Source organism: Cibotium barometz, chromosome 6, assembly GCF_041138505.1.
Source record: "Cibotium barometz isolate CiBa-2024 chromosome 6, ASM4113850v1, whole genome shotgun sequence".
Taxonomy (NCBI): domain Eukaryota; kingdom Viridiplantae; phylum Streptophyta; class Polypodiopsida; order Cyatheales; family Cibotiaceae; genus Cibotium; species Cibotium barometz.
The window spans coordinates 19,083,302-19,108,895 of NC_141051.1; the positions used below are offsets into that span (position 1 = coordinate 19,083,302).

A 25,594-nucleotide genomic window follows, 5' to 3' on the forward strand; every position below is an offset into this window, starting at 1 on the left:
ACTTCCCTACAAGGTTAGGTTGCAAACCAAGAATTGTAAATAAGGCTGAGATGTAAGGAAGAAGAAAGGGCGAGGTAGTAAGTATGATCTAAACTTCTTCACTCACTGAAAAAAAGAGACAACCCTTCTTTTTCCATTTCACCATACCTCTCCTCAGCATCAGTGAGTTGTCGACTTGCATAATACACCAGTTGCATGCATCCTTGGTTCCCCTTTTTTAAGAGTATAGCTCCCACTGAATGTGATGAGACACTTGGATTCACATAAAAGTCTTCCCCCCACCTAGGAGGCTGCACAATTAGACTCTAGCTCATGCATTCCTTAAGCAAACAAAAAGACTGAGTTTGTTCTGGCCCCCATTGGAAGGAAACATTATTCTTTGTCAACAAGTTTATGGGATACATCTTCTCAGAGAACATGTCAACAAAGCACTGGTAGTACTTTGTCATACCCAAAATCCTTACCTCCCTTACATTGGTTGGTGGTGGGAGAGCCAAAATTGCTTGCACTTTCTCAGGATCCATTTCTATGCCTTCCTCTGAGATGACATGTCCTAAGAGAACCACCTTTTTACGATTAAGACACCCTTTTACATCATCAACACTTTGCAAAGCCATCCATTTCTATGCCTTCCTCTGAGATGACATGTCCTAAGAGAACCACCTTTTTACGATGAAGACACCCTTTTACATCATCAACACTTTGCAAAGCCAACCTCAATTTTTTCAAATGATCCATGGCGGCTCGAATAAATGCAAAAATCATCCAGGAAGACCCTCCGACTCTTGATGTTGTACCGTACCTTCTTGCAGCCTCTTTGAAGAATGAGATCACTTGTCTCCCATTTTTGAACTGCCTGCACTTTGCAGAGCCATGGCCTTCCCAAAATCAAAGGATAAGCCTTAGCATTAGGCTTGGTAGGAATCACCTGAAAAGTAGTAGGCACAGAAATTCCACAAACATCTACTTCCAAATCTCTTACTACTCCTAGGGTTTTCACCCTAGTGTTATCTGCAAGTTTGATGCAGTATGGAGAATTAGTAGAGGATAGCTTCAAACCCACATCCTTCATTGTCTTCTCACTCATCACATTGATAGAAGCACCCCCATCAATGTATGCATTAGATATGGATTGCCCATCTATGATGACATCGACTACTACTGGAACATCATCTCCTACATCAATGTCCACCTTTTGAGCTGTAGGAGTCTCATCACCCTTCTTCTTCTTTCTCTTTCCTTCTCTTGTGCTTGCTAATCTCCCCCACTCCTTTCTAAGCTTTGGGGAAAGTGCAAGGAGTTGGCCAAATGTGATATGAGCATTTTGATCCCTTAAGTTGGTGAGAAGATCATAGCTAAGGGATCCTTGTCCAAGAGGAAAATCAGATTGGCTAATTTTTCTCCTAGATGACTTCTTCTTCTTCCTATGATTCTCTTCCTCCTCCATCCTCTCATCTTCCTTAGCTTCTTAGGGCTTCTTGAAAACTTTTGGGGTCTTTGCTTAAGACCTTTCCTCGCGCAAAGAAGGAGCCAAGGCCATGACAAACCGGCTCATTTTTAGGTGCTCCATTGCCAAGGAGCTCTTAGAATCCACCATGGAAGAAGAAGGAGAAGAAGCAACATGTAAGGTGTGTAGGTATTTGTTGAACAAGGCTTTATACCTCATGGAGAAAGCAAGAACCGACTCCCCTTCTTTTTGAGAAAGCTGATCCAATTGTAGAAGCAAGGCATTTGGTGACTCCACTAACCCAAACCTCTCCTTCATTGCCTTGGTTAGCTCTTCCCAATCCTTTTGAGAATTTTATGGCAAGCCTTCATACCATGCCAAAGCTGCACCTTCCAAGAAATCAGGAAGAAGTATCTCTGCTCGCTGCTCCAATGCCCAACTTGCTATCCTACATGCTCGACTAAACTCTCGCAGAGGTAGGCCCTTGGATCTTCTCCTTCACCATGGAATACTGGAATGTTAAGCATCTTTGCAATTGGGAAAGAAATGCACAAGCCTTGGCACTTTGTTTTACAAGCACAATACTAACTTGACTATGAATCCCTTCACAAATTCTTTCCACCATGTGATCTTTGACAATATCATTGAACCTAAATGACCCACAAGTATGAGGAATCCATTGGGTGTGAATGCAATTCAAGTGAATCCTTCTTACAACAACGGGTAATGAACATAGCAACTTGAGAGCATGATACTCCTCCTTATTTGCATTACAAAAGAAGGAAAAAACATCATGTACATTCTCAAAGGTATCATCTACATTGATCCACCAACTTAACTGGTCTGCACACCATGAAGCTATTGTTGGTCACCAAACCCCATGCTATCATGGTGTACCTTATCAGCGTTGACGACTCATGAGGGTATTCAATAAAGGAAAACATGAAAGCAGTCATTATGATTACTAACCAAATTGCTTGATGATCTCCTTCACTTTCTTCCAATTCTCGAAGCCGGGTGGCAATCTCCTCTAATGGTGTCCTCACTAGTATGAAGTCTTTAGACCCATTCACAAAGACCGTTAGGTAAGACGGGTTTAAAAAAACCAAAGCCAAACTTGTCCGTAGCCTCCACCAAAAGATGTGACACAAAATTGGGGGTTTATTTCGGTCACTTCTTAAGATCATGTGTTGAAGAAGGAAGAAGAGATTTTGGTGCTAAATGAGGACAAGAGACAGTCTCACTTCCTATCTCCCTAGAGCAAAACAAAGATATAGACATCAAAAGTGAGGTTGTAATCCATAGATGGAAATAGAAATGGCTTAGGGGAAGCATTAATTTGGGCTAACCAATCAGCCCCAAAAGCAAGGACAAGTCTCTACTGGAAGAAAATCTTTCGGCTTAGCACTATGTGAATAGAGGTGAAAGGGGTATATTGATATGGCTCATTTGGACGTATTGGACAATTTGGATGAAGCATTGGGAAGTGAATGGTAGTAGAAATAGGTTACAAATGATTTAAATACATGGGGTTTCACATGGGCAAGATGATTAAGAGGAAATAATTGTGATTAAGGAGAGGGATGACCAAATATGCAAAAAAATAACAAAACACAGAGAATTACTGTTTGCAATCCTTATGGCTGCACTCAAATTAGACTACATAGATACGTAGAGCTCGAAGAGAGTTTTGTGCCTATATATAAAAACTTTTGAAAACGGATAACCGAGTGGAAAGTTATGGGCATTTTACTAACAGCATAGAAAGCTGTCCATAAAAAAAAAGACTTTAAGCTAGCAATTTTAGGAGAGATTTTGATCATCATTTTATTATGAGATGAAATAATTGATTACACATGTAGAAAGATTATTGAAAGATATTTCTAACCATATAAACTATTTTAGAAAAGATCACCCAAGAAAAGAGTAATTACCAATAGAAAGTAGGAGTTAAAACCACCAAAACTGCATTCTTCTTTGCATTTGAGACTCCAACTTAGCAAAGTCCTTGCCTTTCATCTCATTCATGATACAAACTAGAGTAAGGGTTAATATTGCATAGTGGACGACACAAATCTACCCATGGTTCCCAAAGTCTTCCCAGGGGACTGCATAAACTGACTCGCAAGTCTAACAGCATAGCTCAAGTATGGCCTTGTAATGGTCATGTAGATCAAACTACCCACTATGCACCTGTATGTAGTGGGATCCCCCAAAATCTCACTTGTATCTATGGAAAGCTTTGTGTTCTGCTCCAATGGCACTGAAATAGGCTTACAGCCTGTCATACCATACTTGGAGAACATGTCCAAGCCATATTGCCTCTTCAATAGCAAAATTCCATGAGGTAATCTCACCACCTCTATGCCCAGGAAATACCATAGCTCACCCAAATCCTTCATCTCAAACTTCTGCTTCAAGAGACATCATGTATGTCTGCATCACTATTACCAGTGATAATCAAGTCATCCACATAGATGACTAATAGCACTCATTACCGTTAAAGCCATTGGTACCTCCAAAGGAGGGCGGCAATAAGGCAAGGGCTACCTTGAGAAGTCATAGGCCCACCGAGATAATAACTCCTTATCTCCCTTAGTTTGGATCATCAAGAGTTCCAATCTTAGGGTAAGGCCTTAGGAGCTAATGCTAAGTAAGCCTACATATGCAAAGAGAGTATCTTGGGAAGAGGATTAAGAGAATTGGGAGAGTGATAATGACACAAGAATTCTCAAAAGCTCAATTGTAGAGGCTTCACTCATTGATTTGAAAGGGAGAGAAGGACTCCTTTTATAGATGGACAAGTGACCCCCTCTCACCTTGTTACAAGTTACAATTGTAGAATCCTTCCACCTCCCATGACACATGTGAGGAGGTCACATGAAATGTCTCTTTAGGCAAAGTCTTTCTTCTATTTTTTTATTTAGAGATCTTTGACTAAAGATACTTGCATGAGACAAGGTTGTACCCAAGTTGGCACCTATGTGGCCTTTTCACTTTACAAATTTCAAAAAGCTCCTCATCCATGTAGGATTTCTAGAAGAATCTTCTCTAATTATACACCTACACACACTTCTCCACATGCCTTCCACATGCTAGCTTGTGGCAAATAGCATTTAAATATTACAAAGGTGAGCTATGCATACATTTAGGCCTACTTTTATTTTCCACATCACTCACCTATACAACCATACCAAAGCATTTATAGAACATACTTGGTATTTACAATGGGCACATCCACACATTACACAAACTTTAGGAAATGCAAAATATTGATGAGAGACTCCGTCCGGGTAGCCCCCAAGCCGTTGCCATGATGTCATTTTATGATGGGCTTGCCGCAATCTTCTTGGACAAGATTCCACCTTATTACCATTGCAAAGCCACAAAACCATATACAAAGTTGAAAATGAAAAACATTATTTTTTCATGTCACAGTACAATATCTATTTTCAATAAATTGCATTTGTCCCTTCCTTTTGTAATAAAAATCGATAGTTTTGATTTAAATTAAATAAGGAAAGTAGTTTAGTAATCTTTGTAGATTTTTCAATACTAGAGACCTCGAAGGTCTAGACTTTACCCTTTTGTGTTTAAATAATACCCAAACCTTGGTTGAACCTTAGTAAATTTAGGAGCCTTTTTGTTATCTTGAACATACTTTTACCATTAAGCTCTCTAAAGCTGGAGAAGAAGTATGGGGATGAATTTTTATGTTTTATTGAACCATTAATGAATGAGGTGGTGCAATAGACTTTCATAGATACCTTTAAGCTTCGTGCACATTGTAAGCTAGTTCACGCATACAATGATCTTACCATTCTTTTTAGTATTATGACCACTGGTGAAACCCAATCTATGTGCTTGATCTTATATATGAAACATGTAAAAATAAGTCTCTTCATAATCTTGGAATAGGTTTCATTGTACTTGTAAGGATGTTGTTTAATTGGCCTCACAATGTCCCCCCACGGTGGAATTGTATGATGGCATACTTTTAGAAGGACTCTCGTGAGATTCGAGTACTCCAATCTAATAGTACTCTTTAAGTAACTCCATTGATTTCCCTTGTTGGTAGTACTAGGTCAATTTGTTTAGCATCTTAGAGTCTATCATAAAATATCCCTATTTCTTTTGGTTTTTCTCTTTTTGGTGTTGGTGCACACACCTTCTTATTACCCTTTGGACTGTTTCTATTTGGTGCTCGGGAGATGGAGGTTTTGAGTCCATTGTGGATGAAGCGGGACACTTTTTAGTATCATGGTCAAAGGTTTTACAATATATGCGGTATAGAAGAATAGGTGCCTTGTATGCACAATGAGGATTGGGATGGTCGTAGTGATTGCATTCAACATAAGACATTTCGTTCCTCACTTTTAAAGGCATTAAGGATGTCTGGTTTTGAAGGTTTTCATCCTCTCTTAGAGAAGTTAGCTGTAAGGTTTTAAGCAAGGCTGCATAAAATTTTGGGAATGTTTATTCCGAGATCGATCTGTCTTTTGCCATTGGTTCACTTAGTTTAGATAAGGAACACCTCGTAGCATGATCATCTTCTAGCATGTTGTCATTTAAACATATTGCTTCTTTGCAACATTGATCGAATGTTTTTGGATTGGATACAATGATCAAGTTGTGTAAGCTGTTATTCTTCAAGCCCATCATGAAACATCTCTTCAATTGAACATCGTTTAATTTTTCCCATGACTCATAACGTGAGTCCAAGAGTTTTATCCTAAGAATAAAATCTCTAATGGAGGTTTTAAAGTTGGTCTTGATCACCGGCATCAATGTGATGAACCATCAACTAGCTTTTCCCTCTAAGCATAAGTTCAACGTATGTACCTTAGTGGGGCAATTGGGATTTCCAAAGGCTTCACATCTCTGTTCAAACATTTGAATGAATTGAACAGGGTCTGTTGTTTCGTCATATTTGCCCATAATTTTGAAAATTTACACGATCGTATTTTTGTATGAATCACTGAGGCCGTATGTGAGTGCTCTTGTTGGAAGAGACTTAGTGAGTCCTTGGGCCACTCCCCTTCCTAGACTAGTCAGTATGTCCAAGGTATGGGCATCTAAGAAAGGGTTGGGCCACTCCCCTTCCTAGACTAGTCAGTATGTCCAAGGTATGGGCATCTAAGAAAGGGTTGGTACTTATAGGATTTGCAGGAATGTTAGACAAGGGACCAAAGCCTGGTAGGATTGAAGTGATAGGGGGTATAAAACCTGATGACACGTTTGTCATAGGTATGGCCAATGGTATTGGGAGCTGAACTTGTGGCATAGATCTCAATGGCTCAAAGATGTCAGCCACCATTGGGTTCAGTGCTTGTGTGATCCTTGGCAATCTCTCTATCGTGACAATGTCAAAGTGCCTAAATGCTTTTTATACTTTTCCACAGTTCGTTACAGCCTCAAGAGGCTTGGCGTACTCTTCGTTGGGTCAAACGGGTGTCCGTTCGCTCTAATTAGCTTAGGCGCTATACGCACATGAACGACAGAGATATTTTTTCAAAAAAAACGTATGCTAGAAACTTCCCAGATAAGAGGAGGTCCTAAAACCTATTTTCCATCACTATCTCAAGACAAAAAAAAAAATCCAAGAATTTTTTCATGTTTCGCAACATGTTTTTGAGAGTGTTCCAAAAGGAATTTTAAAGAACTCTGTATCAGGGAGTTGTAGTATTTTTGGAATACTACAACTTTGTTTCCCTAAGTCGTCCGTGATTTTGTTGTTTAGACCCTCAAAAAATAGCCCGAATATGGCTCGTCGTCGTTTTCGCGCTAATTTTTTGATTTTTTGTGGTTTTTGGGTATTTTTTGCCTTGATTTCCGGGTTAAACTTTGAGACTGGTGATCGAAGGCCAAAATAGTCGATTTTGACTTCGGACAGGTAGTCCAAAGTCGAAGAGCTCGATGTCAGCTTTTCGATGAGCCCTAGAGCGCCTTCATCGGATATACGGTTTAGAGATACGGGTCTCCAAACAGGGGTGGTTTCCAGAGTCTTTTTTTTTTGGCCGACGGACCCCCTTTTCACGTCGACGGACTTCACGAGTTTTATTAATTTTTATTTATTTTTTAAACGCCATGAAACCTTAGGTTTTCATGGCGTGAAACATTCAATGTTTCACGCCGTGAAACCGGACTCATGGAATATTAAATTCGATTTTTTTTTCATGTGAAACCTTAGGTTTTCACACCGTGAACCGTTCAATGTTTCACGCCGTGAACCGGACTCCACGGAATATTAAATTTGATTTTTTTTAAAAACTAAACTTTCACGACCAGAATTTTCTTTCATGGCCGAAATTTTCACCGAAATTCCGTTCACAGTTGGATTTTTTTTATAAATATTTGGAGTCTAGTGGGAAATACGAAATTTTCTTTTTTTGGGGGAGGGGAATACTTTTGAATTTAAAACCAAAGGGGTATGGACATTTTCCCAAAAAAGTAAGTGGGAATTTAAAAAAAGTCAACCTTTTAATGACACCCCTTACACCCTTCATAAATGACCCCCAAAATGGACAATTTTGACAACTCATGAGCATCTACTCATTGAATGCTCATTAGCCTTAATTGTTGGAATTAGGGTTGCAGGAATGCACACACAACTTCAAGAAGATGAGGAAGCTTGAGCACAACACAGTAGTGTATTATGAGTGCCAAAAATGAAAGATAACCAGCCCTAGAAGATAATGGGCGTATATACAATGCACGGGGGAAAAAACCTCCTAGTGAGGGAAAAAGTGCCCCGGCGGTCCTAAGTGTGTTCACACACATCACTACTATAATATGGTAACAAATCCCCCCTGGAGTGATGCGGTGAACAAGAGCTAGCACTCATGTATAGGGAAGTGTCTAGCTATGTGGACGAATCCACAAAAGGGAGTAAGCCCAAAGCTTTGCGAAAAGCTTCGAACTTCTCACGAGGCAGAGCCTTTGTGAAAAGGTCTGCAAGGTTATCCTGTGTTGGCACATAAGCCAAACTGATCTCTCCTGCAGAGAGTCTCTCCCTGACATAATGGTAGTGCACCTCAATGTGCTTCGTACGAGCATGGAACACTGGGTTCCGCGCAACTGCCAATGCGCTCTGACTGTCAGTGAAGATGGTGGTGGCAGATGGCTGCCCAACACCCAAATCAGCCATAAGGCGTCTGAGCCACACACACTCAACCGTAGCTGTGAAAGCTGCCCTGTACTCAGCTTCACAACTAGAAGTGGCCACAGTAGGCTGCTTCTTGCTCAACCATGATATGCATGAGCTTCCAAGCATGAAGCAAAAACCACTCGTGGACACGCGTGTGTCATAACAACCAGCCCAGTCAGAATCTGAAAAAACATGTAAATCTGGCGGCAATGATCCCCCCTTGGGATAAAACAACCCAAGATGCCGAGTACCACTCAAATAGCGAAAGATACGCTTCACTGCCTGCCAATGCTTAATGCCTGGGCTATGCATAAATCTGCTCACCTGTGAGACTGCAAACTGAATGTCTGGCCTCGTAATGCATACATAAATGAGGCAACCAACAGCTGTCTGATAGAGTGTGACATCAAAGTGATCTCTAGCATCATGAAGACTCAACTTCAAACCTGTCTCCATTGGAGTAGCAATAGGCTTGCAGTCTTCAAGGCCAAATCTCCGCAACAATGTTTCAATATACTTTGTCTGACACAAAGCAATACCTCCATCACACTGCTTAAATTGTATCCCCAAATAATGATGCAAATGCCCCAAATCTGACATCTCAAAAGAGGCATTCAAATCAGCCTTAAAATCAGCAATATGACTCTCATTTGGTCCTGTGAGCAGCATGTCATCGACATAGAGAGCAATGATTAGATGTACACCATCCACACGTTTAACATACAAAGTGCTTTCTGTTGGACTATTCTGAAACCCATGTGCAGTCAAATATGCATGTATTTTTTCATACCAAGCTCGTGGAGCTTGCTTTAAACCATATAAAGCCTTTTTTAACCTGCACACTTTGTTTTCCTGCCCTCTTTGAACAAAACCACGAGGCTGCGATACATACACCTCCTCATGCAAATCTCCATTTAAGAACGCAGTCTTTATGTCCAGCTGATGTACATTCCAACCATTATGAGCTGCTAATGCACAGATGCTACGAACAGTGGTCATACGACATGTGGGAGCAAAAGTCTCATCAAAATCAATGCCCTTCTCTTGAGCATAACCTTTTGCAACAAGCCTAGCCTTATGGCGATCCACTGTGCCATCAGGCTTACGCTTCAATTTGTATACCCACTTAGTGCCAATGGCCTTCTTGCCAGGGGGCAAGTCACATAAAGACCATGTACTATTCTTCATAATAGCATCGTATTCTACTTGCATAGCAGCCATCCAATTTTCCGAACTTTGTGCCTCATCAAATGAAACAGGCTCACTTTCATCGCACATACTAGAAACAGCCAATGCATAACAATCTGATGCATAAGAGGCACCATGAGAGCCAGAACGAGTGCGACTAGACAAAGGGGCATCCAACTTGCTGTCACGCAAAGTCTGCACCAGCCATCTAGGCATGTTCCTAGAGCCCTCAATCTCTTGTCTCTCATCCTCAAGTGCATCATGCACATCTGCATCAGATATAGGCTGATCTGTGCCATCATTTAAAACCTGCATAGGCTGAAAAACTGCCTCATGAGGTATTGCACTTGACTGTGCACCACTGAAAAGAGGCAACAATGTATCATAGACATCACGTGAGCTGATATCTGTCTCCTTAGTACATGAAACCAAGGGCTGAACTGCATCTTCCACAAATACAACATCACGGCTAACCAAAATGCGCTTTGTCTGTGGATGATACAAACGATAGCCTTTGCTCTCAGCACTATATCCAACAAAAATGCATTTGACAGCTTTGTCATCCAATTTTCTGCGATGTTGCACAGGCACTAATGCATATGCCAGGCAACCAAAAACACGTAAATGGCCAACAGATGGCTTGCGGCTATGCCAAGCCTCATATGGAGTGACAACCTGTAATGCTTTGGTGGGACACCTGTTTAGTACATAAGTGGCACACATGACAGCGTCAAGCCAAAAACCATGTGGTAGACTTTGACTCTTAACCATACATCTTGCCATTTCCATGAGAGACCTGTTTTTTCTCTCAGCCACACCATTTTGCTGTGGTGTATACGGCACTGTACATTGGTGTTTTATCCCACGCTCAGCCAGAAATGCATTAAATTCTGAAGACATATACTCCCCCCCTCGATCTGAACGGAGGGTGCCCATCTTACTTTCTGACACATTTTCAGCCATAACCAAAAACTGTTTGAAGCATAAAAACACTTCGGACTTTGCCTTCAAAGGATATACCCATGCATGCCTGGTAAAATCATCAATGAAAGTCACGAAGTAAAGGTAGTTTCCAAATGATGGAGTTTGCATGGGACCACAAACATCACTGTGAACAAGCTGCAATCTGCGTTCAGCTCTCACTGATCCATCTTTGGGAAAGGAAGCACGCTGCATTTTACCCAATATGCAGCCCTCACAAACATGCTTGACAGGTGCCTCAAGCTTAGGCAAAGAAGACACCATTTCAGATTTCTGCAGGCGCAGCAAACTTGCAAAATTCAGATGACCAAAACGTGCATGCCACAGTTTTGCATTTGAAATAGCCTGCGTATCCATAATAGCACATGCTGAATCCTCTACACATTTGCCATCCATATTGAGCTTATACAGCCCTCGACATAGTGAACCAGATGCTACAATGATGTCACCACAAGAGAGATCATGAACAGTACATCTGTCATCCACAAATTTTACAACCAAACCTGTTTTGGCAAATGCGGAGACTGACAGCAGATTCTTTTTGATCCCTGGCACATACAATGCATCATAAAGTGTAAAGGTGTTGCAATTTGCAACATTCAGCACAATCTGTCCAACTCCTTTAACGGGATAAGAGGAGTTATTGGCACAAGTGACAGTATTCCCTGTGGGAGCAGACTCAAGGAAAGTGAATAAACTGCGCTGCGAGGTGATATGCTTAGTGGCACCACTGTCAAAGTACCATACATCTGAATCTACTGCAGACATACATGTGTCATGCAAAGATGGGTCATAACTGCACTGCGCATTGAATGCCCATTCTGTATCTTGAACAACATTAGCAGATTCATTGTTAGAAGGAGAGGCATCTGCAACAGCCATACCAGCCTCTTTCTTCTTAGCCTCTTTCGCAGCCAGCTTAGGACACGCTTTGATGACATGATCATTTCCCTTACAGTACTTGCAAAATGTCTTCTGTTTGTCACCCTTCTTCTCATCTTTGTCTTCCTTCTTTGGTTGCGCAGCATTTGCAGATTTCTGCTTACTAGAAGAAAAGCCAGCTTTACCTTTCCCGCTTCTCTGATTAGCAACGAAAGCTTGATCTGCGACACGCATAATATTCCTGTTTTGCCTTGACTGGTCTTCTTGCAGCAAAACAGAAACTAACTCCTCAAATGATAAGGCATTGGGATTGCCTTTCATCATCAAGCGAAGAGTGGAAGCAAAACCCTGATAAGAATCTGGTAGACCATTCAAAACAGTCTGCACAAGTGAACTGTCTGACAGGATTTCATCTGCAGAAATGAGCTGCTCTTTGAAATCCTTGATCTTTGTCAAAAAGCTATCCATAGAATCACCTTCGTTCATATGCTCACTCTCCAACTGTTTTCGGAGATAAGCAACACGAGCCTCATTTCTTGCCTGATACAATGTGGCAAGTACATCCCAAGCATCCTTAGAAGTCCTGCAGGAGCGAATATGTGGGATAATGGTACGTTTGACAGACAGCGCAATCAAGGCATGAGCCTGCGCATCTCTACCATCCCAACGAATCTGCTCTGCTGAAAGTGGTGGTTCTCGAACAGCTGCTACAGCACTTGTGCCTGCACCATCATCAACAGTACCTGTTTCTGATGTGTTTGCAGCATTCCCAGCCACAATAGGACGTGCATCAATACCCTACACAATGTTCCATAACCCCTTTGCTACCAATACATGTCGCATCATATATGCCCACAATGGATAGTTGGTGCCATCCAACTTATCCTCAGCAGCCAACATGCGGAATACATCATTGTTGTCAGCCATGGCCAATGACTGTACTACTAGATGTAAATGCTGTCTGTAAGAGGTAAACCTGTATAAAATCGACCTGTGCTATGTAGCACAGCCCAAAACAGACGAATGGGCACCTGTCCTGCAGATTTTAATCTTGACAGAAAATCTGCACAGTAGGACGATTTTGCCTGCGCAGTACTTGGAATGCAAAAACGGAGGGCGAAATGACTTCAGATCAAAATTCTGAAACGAACAAGCCCTTCGGGCTTTCCCACGGCATATACTAACCTGCAGACGCTCGTGAAACCTCGTCGCAATCGGAGGAGATGAAGCGGCAGGTGCCGGTGATGCTGCCCGGGAGGAGGAAGCCTGCTCTGATACCAATTGTTGGAATTAGGGTTGCAGGAATGCACACACAACTTCAAGAAGATGAGGAAGCTTGAGCACAACACAGTAGTGTATTATGAGTGCCAAAAATGAAAGATAACCAGCCCTAGAAGATAATGGGCGTATATACAATGCACGGGGGAAAAAACCTCCTAGTGAGGGAAAAAGTGCCCCGGCGGTCCTAAGTGTGTTCACACACATCACTACTATAATATGGTAACATTAATGAGTTATGTAAAAAAAGTGATTAAAGATTAATCTAAGATTAATTCTTTCACTAATCTTTCCCTCTTTTATACTAATCAGGACTCTAATTAACCATTAATCCTTAATTAATTCACACAATTGAGCACATCATTGGATAGAGCAAGGGAATGCTAATCTTTGTGCATCAACAATTGTGTAAATTAATCTAAAATAGGGGATTAATTAGACTCTTAATTATGGCCTCCTCTTTTAAGACAAAATTAAGCATGAAAAAATTGATGTCATTAGGTGTTTTGATGTATCTAGATGCTCTTAAAACACTCAAAAATCCCAATTTTGACTACTCATATAATCAATTTAGACCCCAATTAACACATTTTCTAAATTTTTGGCCTCTTGAACAAGATTAATCACCCTTAATGACAAAAACAAGTCAATTAAGAGATATTATTCAAATTCAAGGGTTTTTTGATGGTTTAAAGAAATTTTTTGAAAGATTAAGCTACTCCTAATGCTTGTTAACACTATGTTCCAAACAATTTCAATAATAAACTAGAATTAATGATCTTGGTTATATGTTTAACACTAAAGAGAGCTAACATTCACACTAAAAATTGCATTATATTGCATTGTTTGATTCAATTGATGCAAACTAAGCCTAATACAAACTATGTGCAAGCCCTAAGAACGTGAAAAACCAAAAAAACAATAACAAAAACAACAAATTAATCGAAAAATTAAGCAAAAAGCATTCTTTTCAAAAACAAAAAAGAGAGCTATTCTACATCAAATCTCACACAAATCACCATCAAATCCATGTCTTTTTTATGGAAAACCATTAATCAAGATAATGGGCAATGTGTTATGTGTAGATTAGAGGCAAAACGATGGAAAAAGCCAAGGAATGGCTCCCCGGCAAACAGTGCCAAAAATGTTATGGCTCACCCTAACCCTCCTTGAAACACATATGGAAAAAGAGATTACCTGGTGAATCGCAACTGTTATTAGAGGATTAGCAAGAGCAAGACTCAATTGCACAATGGGAGAGTATGTTGTATTATGAGAGAAATTCACTTATATACATGGCTATAAGTGTTCACACTCACTTAAACTATGATCGGCCTAGTACTTTAGGCTCATAAGAGGCCTAATGCTATTACAATGACTACTCTCATAATATATCCATGAGTTACATCACTTAGGACTTCATCCTAACTTGCTACCACATGCTCTTGAAGTGGGAATTGCCCATAAATACTCCGTCACACCATTATGGGTGCCCGTCCAAGTTGTAGTTTTGGACACTATTGCTTTATATCTTCATATCTTGAATGTATGACCCTCTGGTGTATCTACCATGGCTCCTTAATGTAAGATAATGGCGGTAGCTCTTGTTAATCCTAGAATTGGATTAACACTTTGCATCTAGTCTTTACCTCCTCAAAGAACCACCTCTAAGAGTGTGTGGTGCTATGCAAAGAATGCTCGAGATAGCTCTCATCTCCCTTGCCATGTGGGCTTTACAAATGGCTGCTACAATACCACGAATGAGTAGCCCAATGCATCCAAGGTATTCCTCTTCTTGATGGATGCATATGAGCGACAAACACTATTAAGAACCTTAGCGCCTGCTTTCCTCTCTCGACGCTCACCAATCCCAGCAATAGCTTGAGCTTGGTCAGGATGGTTAATAAGGGATGTGAGAAGAATAGATTGTGATAAGGGAGTGAGATCTTAAAAGAAGTTGCGAATGATTTTGGACACACGACGACGTATGGCTGGCTTGCCTATGGTGGCTCCTACATTCACACTCTCACTAGGAGAAGGAGGAGGCTCACGTGCTTCAACCAAACCAAGGGGGGCAATAGTAGGGAGAGGTGGAGGAGGCTCATGTGGAGGAGGTGAGGGTGGTGCTGGCCCGCCAACATTAGTGGGCGACTGCCCATTGGCATGCTCTCCACTCTCTTTTTCGCTCACGAGCTATCCTCTTTCTCTTCGTTTCTTGAGCCTCATGAGCACGGGGTTTCCTATTCCTATCAGATTTATTACTCTCTACGACTTTGTGAGCCCATTCTCTACAAAATGCTATGAAGACTAGACACCAAGCTATGATTGAATGAAATGAGCATAGAAGTGTGTGCATTTGTAGGAAACAACACTCTCTTATCTTGTATTGTATTAGATATTCTAATTCATAAGATAAGATTTTCCTTATTTAATTGGATTATTATGGATTAATAGATATATCTTTTTAATTAAACCTACATGATATCTTTTGTTAGATTTTTAAAATGGAGAGGATTTTAATATAGTATATTTTTAAAAAATATTTAAAAATAAAAATTTAAAAATAAAGAAAATCTCTTTTAAGAAGAAGACATAAAATATATTTCTTTTGACTATAAAATCATATATTTTTTAATTTAAATATATTATTTATTATTAAAATTTATTATTGAAAAAAGAAAAAAACATATCAAAATATATATATATCAAATAAAATAATAAATTTAGCTATTTTTTAAAAATCATATAGGTGAAATAACATATTTTCTAATTGACATATATTTTTATTAAAAAAATAAATATCATAAGAATATTTTACATACATATGCATGGATTATCTATAATTTCAATATATATATATATTTTACATGTATGTGAAACCATGAATGGAGGCACCCATGCATGGGAGGTGATGAAGACATGGGAACTCAAATTGATGACATGGCATGGCCGATTGACGTTGCCTACACTTGTGACAAGTGGCACCAACTCAAGATAAGGTGGTAGATGATGTGTTAATGCATGTGACATGGTATCTAATGAGGTGACTTAAAAATGAATTTGGTTTAATTGTAATGTGCTTGAGTATGCAACAAAGCCTTAAATCACTCCAAAATCCTAGTTTATTGTAGATGAAAACAGAAAACATCATACAAAATAGAAGAAATATAAAATTGGTAGATTTAAATTGCAATACACAAGTTAATTGAGAAGTTGAAAAGTAATGAAATAGAAAAAGATGCTGCTGACACGTTAAGGGGATCCCCTTCAAGTATACAAAGTTAAACACAATAGTTCATCAAAAGACCAAATTAGTTATTAAAAAAAAGCATACTTTTTAGGCTAACAAGGATCTCTGAACCAGTTGATTATTATCTTCCTTGTTTGGAGATAAAAAATGTGGAAGGCTAAGATGTCACATATTTATATAGTGCTCAAGCTACATGCCATATCTTTGCATACATTTAATTGCATGCCATATCCTCCTTGTTTGGACATAAACAATATGGAAGGCAAAGAGGTCACATATTCATTTACTAAAAAGCATAGGCTTCTATGTAGTACATGCCATATCTTTGCTGTTGCTATGGATCAAGCTCTCCTAAAGACATAACATCTACCTAATGATAAACTAATCCTACACTAATCACAACACTAATCTACTCTAAGGTGGATAAAAATGAAAGAGACTCAATGTAATGAGTGTGTGCTAATTAAGTTTAGACTCAAGTTTAGTTAGGTTATAAGATAACTTGTACTCATAAAAAGACTTGAGATGTTGTGCTTGTATTCCATTGCTTGAAATGTCCCCCTTTTGTATGAGGAGAATACAACTTGGCCTTTCTCTTGCATGTGGGATAATTCTCACTAGGTGATGTGGATTCTCACACTCACTCCATATTTTCCTTGTGCTCCATGGCACCATATTTCTCAACACCCCCCCTTGGTGCCAAATCTTTGGGCTACTCAAGGTGGTTAGATGTTGGTTACATAATGTTTGAATTTTTCCTTTCTACATTCCCCTATGTGCTATGAGCAACTTTGGCCCATGTGCTACTTTGGCACTTCCCTCCCTTAATGCTACTTTGGCTCTTAGGTGAGGGATGAATTTCTAGCTTAGGTACATCATTGGTCCCAGAGGCTAGTTACAAGAACTTTTTGTAGGAAGTAGGATTTTTTTACCAACACATTTTTGTTTAAGAGATGGGCAGTGAGAAGATTTTTGATTGCGTGCTCATTGGGCCGCTTACAACAGATTTTGAAAAGATTTTTTGATGATGAAAATTCGGATGACTTCTTGATCACATTGTTTGATGCTGTTAAGACCCATGTAGACGAAGTCCAAAAACACACATTTTGAAAACCATAGCATAGTGCTATGAAGCTCCTTTTAAGTACATGTGAACATGTCTTTATATAACACACTTCACACTTGTTTTTTTTAATTTAAAAAATAATAATTTGCAACCCTTATCTTGTTATTGCGCCATGCCCTAAAAAATTTTGTGGCGCTGTGGCTGGTTCTCTACAGCATCGTCTTCTCTATCCTTCACTCTTGTGTGTTGATGCTCGCTATGGTCCTGCTCACTGTTACTCCTCTAGTGTCTTCTTTCTCTTTAGAGGTAGCTTCTTGGAGATACGCAACTAACGGATTCATGGCAGTTTACATTGGAGTGGCGCTACCAAGGACTTTGCCTTTCTTGTAGATTTTGAAAACCTACTCTGGTCTGTGCCTCTGTTGGCTGTGCAAGATCATATAGATGCTTAAGTGCATTGCACTATCCACCTCTTATCCGCTATGTTGGGTCTGAGAAAAAATGCCTTGCTACGTACAAAGCAGTTGCAGCATGCGCTCATGCACTTCTTTTTTTGGCTGCCTTCCTTTGCTTGTTTTGGCCATCTTACTTCCTCAGGATGTTGTGCTTCTCTACAGCCGAGCCCCTTTGCACGATGCTGGCCACGGTGTCTTCAACAACCTGGCCGCTTTAATGACTTTTGGTTTATGGCAAGCTTTTGAGCTCTCTAGGCTTGACTGCTGCTTTGTGTCAACCATGTCGTTGGTGCAGTTGTGGAGTGGATTGTCAATTGCATATAGAAGCTCCGTCAACGACACATAATGGGCTAGCCTTACTTTTCTTCACTCTACTGTTCTTGAAATGGCTGCTTTACTTTTTCTTGTATGTGCTCTGAAATGTTCAATGCTTAATGCACAGATAAAAACTTAGCATATTGTAAGCAATCTCTCTCCACATAAGAAAACAAACCTACACGAGAAATTCAATCATGAAAGGCTAAAAGAGATATTTAATCTGAATTCTAATCACTCCCTAAACTACCTAACCTATGCTTTTGCTAATGAGCTGAACCTAAACTAGGAGAGCTAGACCTAAGCTCTGATACCATGTTGAAATTATGGATCAAGCTCTCCTAAAGACATAACATCTACCTAATGATGAAACTAATCCTACACTAATCACAACACTAATCTACTCTAATGACATTGCTAATCTAAGGTGGATAAAAATGAAAGAGACTCAGTGTAATGAGTGTGTGCTAATTAAGTTTAGACTCAAGTTCAGTTAGGTTACAATATAGAAACTTGTACTCGTAAAAAGACTTGAGATGTTGTGCTTGTATTCCATTGCTTGAAATGTCCTCCTTTTATATGAGGAGAATACAACTTGGCCTTTCTCTTGCATGCGGGATAATTCTCACTAGGTGATGTGGCTTCTCACACTCACTCCATATTTTCCTTGTGCTCCATGGCACCATATTTTTCAACATTTGCATCGTGGGATCTTTAATGTAAGCCATAATAATTACATGCCATGTTTTTACATAGATTTTATCATGGGATGTCTAAAGCAAGGCATAATAATTATCTCATGAATTTATGTGCTGATAAAAAATAGTTCTTTATTTAAAGCATCAAGGGTATTATTGTTTAATTGAAAGTATCATTTTAAATGATGATAGAAAACTTAGGAGACTTGTTGATGGTGGCCTAATCCATATGAAATTTTGATAATTGAAGTAAACATTTTCCATGTATGACCACCAAAATGGGTTAGGATTTTAACAAATCTCTAAAAGATATGCAAGAGTTTCCTTACATATCATAATATGATATTTGGCATGCTTAGTAAAAAAATGAGTACACATGACTTACGTGTGCAATTGGAGAATGAAATGACAATTGATTCATTCTAGGTATAGGATCAATGCTTGCAACTCACGCATTCACAACCTGCATGGAAGTGAGAACTTACCAATATGGAGCATGTTTGAAATGGATGAGAGCTTGAAAATCCCCTTTATAGGTATTGCAACTTGCATAACAATAACAGGCATGGCTTAGCATCATGATATACTCTCCACACATGTATGTGTAAGCACACGTGTGTGTGTGTGTGTGTGTGTGAGAGAGAGAGAGAGAGAGAGAGAGAGAGTGCACATAAATGAAGTGGAGAATGTGTGACTAAACTCAAAGGGTTGTTCGTGCAAGCTCCAAAATGTGAAACCGCATCAAGCTAATGTTCATGTAATATATTTTGAAAGTGGAGAGAGAGAGAGAGAGAGAGAGAGAGAGAGTGCACATAAATGAAGTGGAGAATGTGTGACTAAACTCAAAGGGTTGTTCATGCAAGCTCCAAAATGTGAAACCGCATCAAGCTAATGTTCATGTAATATATTTTGAAAGTGGAGATGAATAAAAATTAATGTGCACTAAAAGGTAATTATTAATAATGTTAATGTGAGTAAGTTATTTTGCACTCTTCAAGGTGGTTTTATAGTCCCTTCGTGTGGTTTAAAGTTCTTAGGAGGTTTTGTAGGCTTTGACTACTCTCTTTGGAGCATGGTGGTGATGGAATACGTAATCAAAGGCTTGGTTGCTCATTTGAGCACCCTAGTGGCAAGGCATGCTCAATAGTACTACCATTCATTGGCCTGTATGAGCAAATTTTCTAGTCAAGCAAGGGGGCTATATGTTTTTTTTTTGGTTGGAGGGAGAAGAAGCACAATGGCACATTGAATTAAATGTGTACTTGTGCCACTAGGGGAATTGAATATGTAGTAGTGCCTCCAAGTGCTATTCTAGTGGGGCGTTCCAGTGTGCGAGGACCACCATGGGGGGTGTGTTTGAGTCAATGTTGAAAAAATAATGTTCTTTTCCAACTAATCAAAATAAAGGCGATTCTTAATGCTTAAAAGCACTAAAAAATTAAAGAAACGGTGGATTATAACTAAATTGTATAATTTTTGCCCCTTGAAAATAAAGGCAATTTCAAATTTCAACCATGACTTTTGAATATCATCTAATTGCTAGGAGGTGGCTATTGTTGCCATTCACCATAATGAAGTGGTACAATGTCATGGATGATAAACTTTTCACCTACATGTTGCATGGACCACAACATGGCTACTCATCATGTCCTACCCACCACTATCCTTGGGATGGTTCCCATTTACTAGATCATGACATGTTCAACACTCTCCTAGAATTTGAAGACTACGCTACTTTACCAAGGGGTTATCCTGTGCTAGAAAAAAAATTATTCCTTCAAAACAAAGGCCTTGTTTTGAGAAAAAAATTAGTGCACCCTTCTTGATATCTTTACATGGAAATAGAGGTTTGAAATGAGCCATTTACATGAAATTTAAGGGTCACTCACCCTTCAAATTTCAACAGGCTTTGATATAACTACAAGCGTTGTAGTGTAGCAGATAGGGTGTTTGAAGAAGTGGGTTCGAAACCCTCTCACTACACCCGCAAGTTGCTGTAACAAGGAGGTAGGCATGTGTGTGTAACAATTCTCGCAAAAAAAAGGTTATGCATCGATATAAATGAGAGGTTGTGAGAGGGGGGTTTTCAGTTGGGTTATCTTTCCTACTGGCCATAGCTTGTATATTTGAGGGGTTGAACTGCTATTGGGAGTTTTATTTCTATATATATATATATATATATATATATATATATATATTCCCAAAAAGAAAATTGAGAGGTTGTGAGATATAGGGCTAGAAAAAGAAAATTGAGAGGTTGTGAGATATAAGGCTAGCCGACCTACTACTCGCCTTAGAGTAAAATGAGCATGAAATGGTGATACGCTACTAACCACCTTAGTACCTATCAATATCACACACCCTGGGCGGGACCCTTTTACACGGGTAAAAAGGTAGGCCGCCAGGACGGAAAAAGTTCGTCGTCTTCTCAGAATTTTGAGGGCATTTTGTCTTCCATTTCGGGTCTACAAATAGCCCCTTCTCGCAAGTGTCCAGTTCTGAAAGTCAGGAGAAGAACTCGAACTCGCCATCGCTGTGGCTTTCTTCAAGCTTGTTCACCATCGCTGTAATTTCTTTAGCTTCTCTGCCATCTCTGGTTTTGCACAGGCGAAGAATTTCCGTGCGAAAACGCCTCATTTAACCTACCACTCTTCACTAGTATGCTTTCCTACCTTCCCCTTTGAACGGTTTCTTGCCCGGGCTCGCGTCTTTCGCTAGCCAGAAAGTCCTTGCATAATTCTTTGAACACAGCGTTTCCATAGCGAGAAAAATCCTTGCAGTTTTGCAGAGAAAGGCTGCACAGTTTCTACCGGTAAGGTCTAGCTGCAGCAGAAACAGAAAAGGTTGCGTGCGCGCGCGTTTTTTCTGGAGCTCTCAGCCCTCTGTAGTTAAGGCTGTTGTAGCTGCACATGTTTTTTTCTGAAATCCAGGCCCGAATCTGTGCCCTGCTCTCGTTTTTGCGGAAGTAAGCCAAGCAGAGCTGGATTTTCTACCCTTTTCTGTCAGAACGTCTGTTACCACGGATCCCCCTCCGCTTCGCCTCTCTGCGACACGCCTTCTTGTCAAGCTTCCTGTAAGTCCCGGCCATACTGCGACAAGATTCCTGTAAGACCCCTGTCTCTCTCTCTCTCTCTCTCTCTCTCTCTCTCTCTCTCTCTATACTGTTTATTATTTCTGCTTAGCGTGCAATGAGAAGAAGTTAGCAAAGAGTTTTGAAACTGTGTGCTTCTTTTGCATAAGTGTTTTTTGCATGCTTCATGCTCAATTTGCTTATTTGTGCGATTTGAACCTTTGCCTTCATGTTCAGTCTGTACGCTATGATTCTTTGCCTTCGTGCGTAATATTAGCCTTTGCCTTCCTGCGCCTGAGTTCTTGTTTTTAAGCGTTGCAAATCAATGCAACCATTACTTGGTTTTAAGGTCTGCAAACCTAGGCGAGGTCATCAATACTTGATTGAAGCCTTACGATGAAAATAGAGGTGCTTAATTTACATTTAGAACAGGGGTAATTAGTGCTTGATTTTTAAAGCTTTGTAGCTCAATCTGTGCTTGATAGGCAACGGCTTTTGTGTCATTCCTGGCACATAATCCTGCGGAGAATTCCATGCATTTTGGCTATGTTAGTTAACATGCTATAGGAGTATCGTCGTAGTGCTTTCACGTTACTATGGAAAAATTCACAGTGCCAGTTAATTTGTTCTGGTTTACAGGTCTTTGCAGTCTGAGTTAACAGGCTAGGAGGGTCAATGTAGTTTTACTGGTCTGCTTTCATGGTTTACTTTGCACAGCCTGACAGAGCTCAAACTATTTACTTTCTGCAGTGGCCTTTCCAGTTCACAAGATGGGGCACCGTATGCCAGCAATGGTGGTAATGGGAAGAGGAAATGGTACGTTTGTAAGAGGGGACAGTGTGAAGCACAAAGCAAGGTTCAAATGGAGGAAGAAGAAAGGGGGAAGGTTTCAGGAAACACACTTTCAGGCTGCATCAAGAAGAGGAGGGGGAGGCTTTCTCATGCAGAAGCACACGGGATATCATCCTCCTGAAGCCCCCCGCAACACCACCTCCTACATTATCCACTCCAAATCCATGGTGGAGGCCATGGCTCCAGTGGTGACCCCTTCCCCTTTCACACCAGCACTTTTGTCAACCCCAGGCCTCTCCCCTCTGCCTAGATACAAAGAACAGTTTGCAGAGGAGGTCAAGGAGTGGGGGGTGAATGGCTATGGTTCTATGAACGGCCTTATCAGAATGAAAGCGAGAGACAAGAGAAGGGATGGCAGCTTGGAGGCAGAAGAAGAAGAAGAAGAAGAAGAAGAAGAAGACGAGCAGGAAGGAGAAGAAGAAGAAGAAAATGAAGGCCAGTATGCAGAGTCTCTTCAGCAGCTGGAGCAACGTTTGGACCACGGTCTGAGCCGGTTTGAGATGGTTTACCCTTGCATTACTGATGATGACGATGATGCCAATGAAGCACCTCCTCTGGAGGTTCGCCTTGTTGATCAGGAGTATCACATTGCTCAGCTTGAAGAGGAGAACATTACTTTGAGAGAACGCTTGATCTTGATTGAGCAGGAGCTTGGTGATCTTAGGAGCCGCATGCACATGCTGGAAGGTGGAAGTGACCACTATGAACCAGGAGAAGTGGTCTCTGAAAAGAGCATAGGCACTGTGTACCCAGTGAGTCCTAGGTAAGAAATGAACCATGTGGCTTGCTTGTATGCTCCATCATGCTTTTGTCTTCTTGTTGAAAGAGTAATAAGAAACGAGCTTTTTAACAATGGCCTGCATAACATTTTTAACTTTTCAATTGCTTTTTTCAGGCAGCAAGTTGCTGTAATCGAGGAAGGTTGATGGCATCTTATATCTAAAAAAGATTAAAGATTGGATATAAGGTGCTTTCTGTGATTAAAAGCATGTATATACTTTTAAAGTCTCTAGGTTTAAGAGCCCCTTGAAGTCAAAGGCAGTGTCATCTTTTTACATGTTAATATGTAAACCCAATGCACAACTGCAGTGAATTTGCCTGTTGCAAGTGCGCTCTCCATAAATTTTGTTACCAGACCAAATGTGCTCCACAGCCTCTTTCAGCAAAGCCAGATTGGTGTTGTATACATAGCTGCCGACCTTGGACAGAAGAGTGTAGATGCCTTGACTATACCAGCCGGGATATGTTTCTCGTTGGCTCTTGTTGGCTTGATCTTTGGCCTTCCTGTTGTATTGTGTGATGTGCAGGCTTTCAATGTAACTCATTTTTCAGTGCATCTCATGTTTACTTACATTGGTTTACAAGGGTCTTCAAACAACGACATCCAGTAGATGAGTGTCAACTTGACCGGTGAAGATTGCAATTTGAAGCTGCAGGCAAAAGGGTTTTACTTCTACGGTTTCTCATACCCTCATCTCTCCATGCCCAGAGAGAGAGAGAGAGAATTTCACATTATTATCCACATGATATGAAAACAAGGATACGTAACACAATCAAGATAAAAGAGAGGAGACGAGTGGATATATTGATATGCTTGAGAGAGAGAGAGAGAGAGAGAGAGAGAGAGAGAGAGAGAATCTTTCTTTTTACCATCTATTGAGGCAGAATATGGCCTATGAGACATGGACAATGGCATGCCATGCACATACAAAGGCTGGAGTAAATGGCTCCATACAACGGTCAAGAACTGAGTCAAGGCTAAGAAGTAAGTGTGTCTTGATGCCATAGTACCCCTCTACGCAATGCTTTTTCCTTCTCGTGAGAACAACTATGGATTTTGTGTTCTCCCTCAAGTAAACAAGGAAAATGCTGTGGATGGTTGCATAAGCTAGGCATTCCAAGAGAGCATGTTGCTTCCAAGAGGGCAATGTCTGCTTATTCTGTTGGACTTTGAGCCTCCATTTCATTGCCGAATTTGGAAAGGCAACAATATTGCGAATAACATATTATAGGACTGCTTCCTCACATAAGGAGGGGTCTTGTAACTTTTCTGTAAGAGGAAGGTAAGCTTAGGATTTTTCATTGATGTGTAGTGTTAGCATCTAGAACCACCTTTTCTTTCACAACTAGTAAGGCATTGTTACTGGAGGACTACTTTACTGACAAGTTGGTTGGTAGGTGTAAGGCATCTCATCAAGAAAACTATAGTTTGTTATTCTGCATCCACCTTGAGTTTGGTATTTTACCCTTGTGTGTTTCGTGTGTTATTCTGCCTTCTGCAACTTGCTGCCACATGAACTGTCTCGGACAGGAGTATTATCTGTCCAGACTTTGGATTTGTCAAAGTAGATGCTGGTATGGAATCTTCTTTCAGATTTTTCAGATTTGACTAGTTTGTGCGTGGTGGGTTTTCTTGACCTAGTCCGCGAGAAGATCCGCCACCATATGGCTTGAAGCATCATCCTGATTTTTGGTAATCTGCAAAGACCTATGTACCGAAGTACGGGATTGGTACTGCATGATGGTTTTCCACTTCTCTGCATACCTAGAGTCTTCCTGAACTTGTACACATGTTTCTTCAAAAGAATCCGGGTTAAAGGTCCTTTAAGTTGCATGGCCTTAACTACTCTTATCCAAGCAGGCAAGGAAATCATGGGGTTTTCGGCCATGAAAGAGCAATGCTTTGTGGTACCAGTCTCAGGTACCAAGTCGACTACCACCAAAATGCTCTTGTTCCCACGCCTTGATCCTCGTTGCTTTACCTCTGCAGTGGACAGAAGGTAGTCCTCCACCGGGGCATCAGTAGCATGAGTCTCTAGAGCAATGAGAGACGAGTAGTAGTAGCCACTTGAAGTGAGACACACCTCACTTGTGGTACACAGAAGATAGGCCAGTGGGAAGGCGAGGTGCCGTGTGGTAGGTCGTGGACTTGGCTGACAGTAGGAAAACAAAATGACGAGTAGCA

The 25,594-nt window shown here is 40.4% G+C and overlaps 1 protein-coding gene across 2 annotated transcripts; it reads left to right on the top strand.

Annotated features, from left to right (window-relative positions):
• The first annotated feature begins 21,167 nt into the window (after window positions 1–21,167).
• Window positions 21,168–24,848, top strand: LOC147637480 (uncharacterized). Of its 2 annotated transcripts, none has more exons than XM_086799266.1 (3): window positions 21,168–21,273; window positions 22,528–23,392; window positions 23,525–24,848. In XM_086799266.1, the coding sequence occupies exons 2-3, from the start codon at window positions 22,548–22,550 to the stop codon at window positions 23,553–23,555; spliced, it is 876 nt and encodes a 291-aa protein (XP_086655392.1). In that variant the 5' UTR covers window positions 21,168–21,273; window positions 22,528–22,547; the 3' UTR covers window positions 23,556–24,848. The 2 variants fall into 2 exon arrangements, with proteins under 2 accessions (XP_086655392.1, XP_086655393.1); XM_086799267.1 differs by having other exon boundaries at window positions 21,171–21,812.
• Window positions 24,849–25,594: the final 746 nt, after the last annotated feature.

Coding starts and splice junctions, on each gene's coding strand:
- LOC147637480 (XM_086799266.1), top strand. CDS start 22,548: ATGGGGCACCGTATGCCAGCAATGGTGGTAATGGGAAGAGGAAATGGT. Junction 23,393..23,524: donor GTGTACCCAGTGAGTCCTAG/GTAAGAAATGAA, acceptor TGCTTTTTTCAG/GCAGCAAGTTGCTGTAATCG.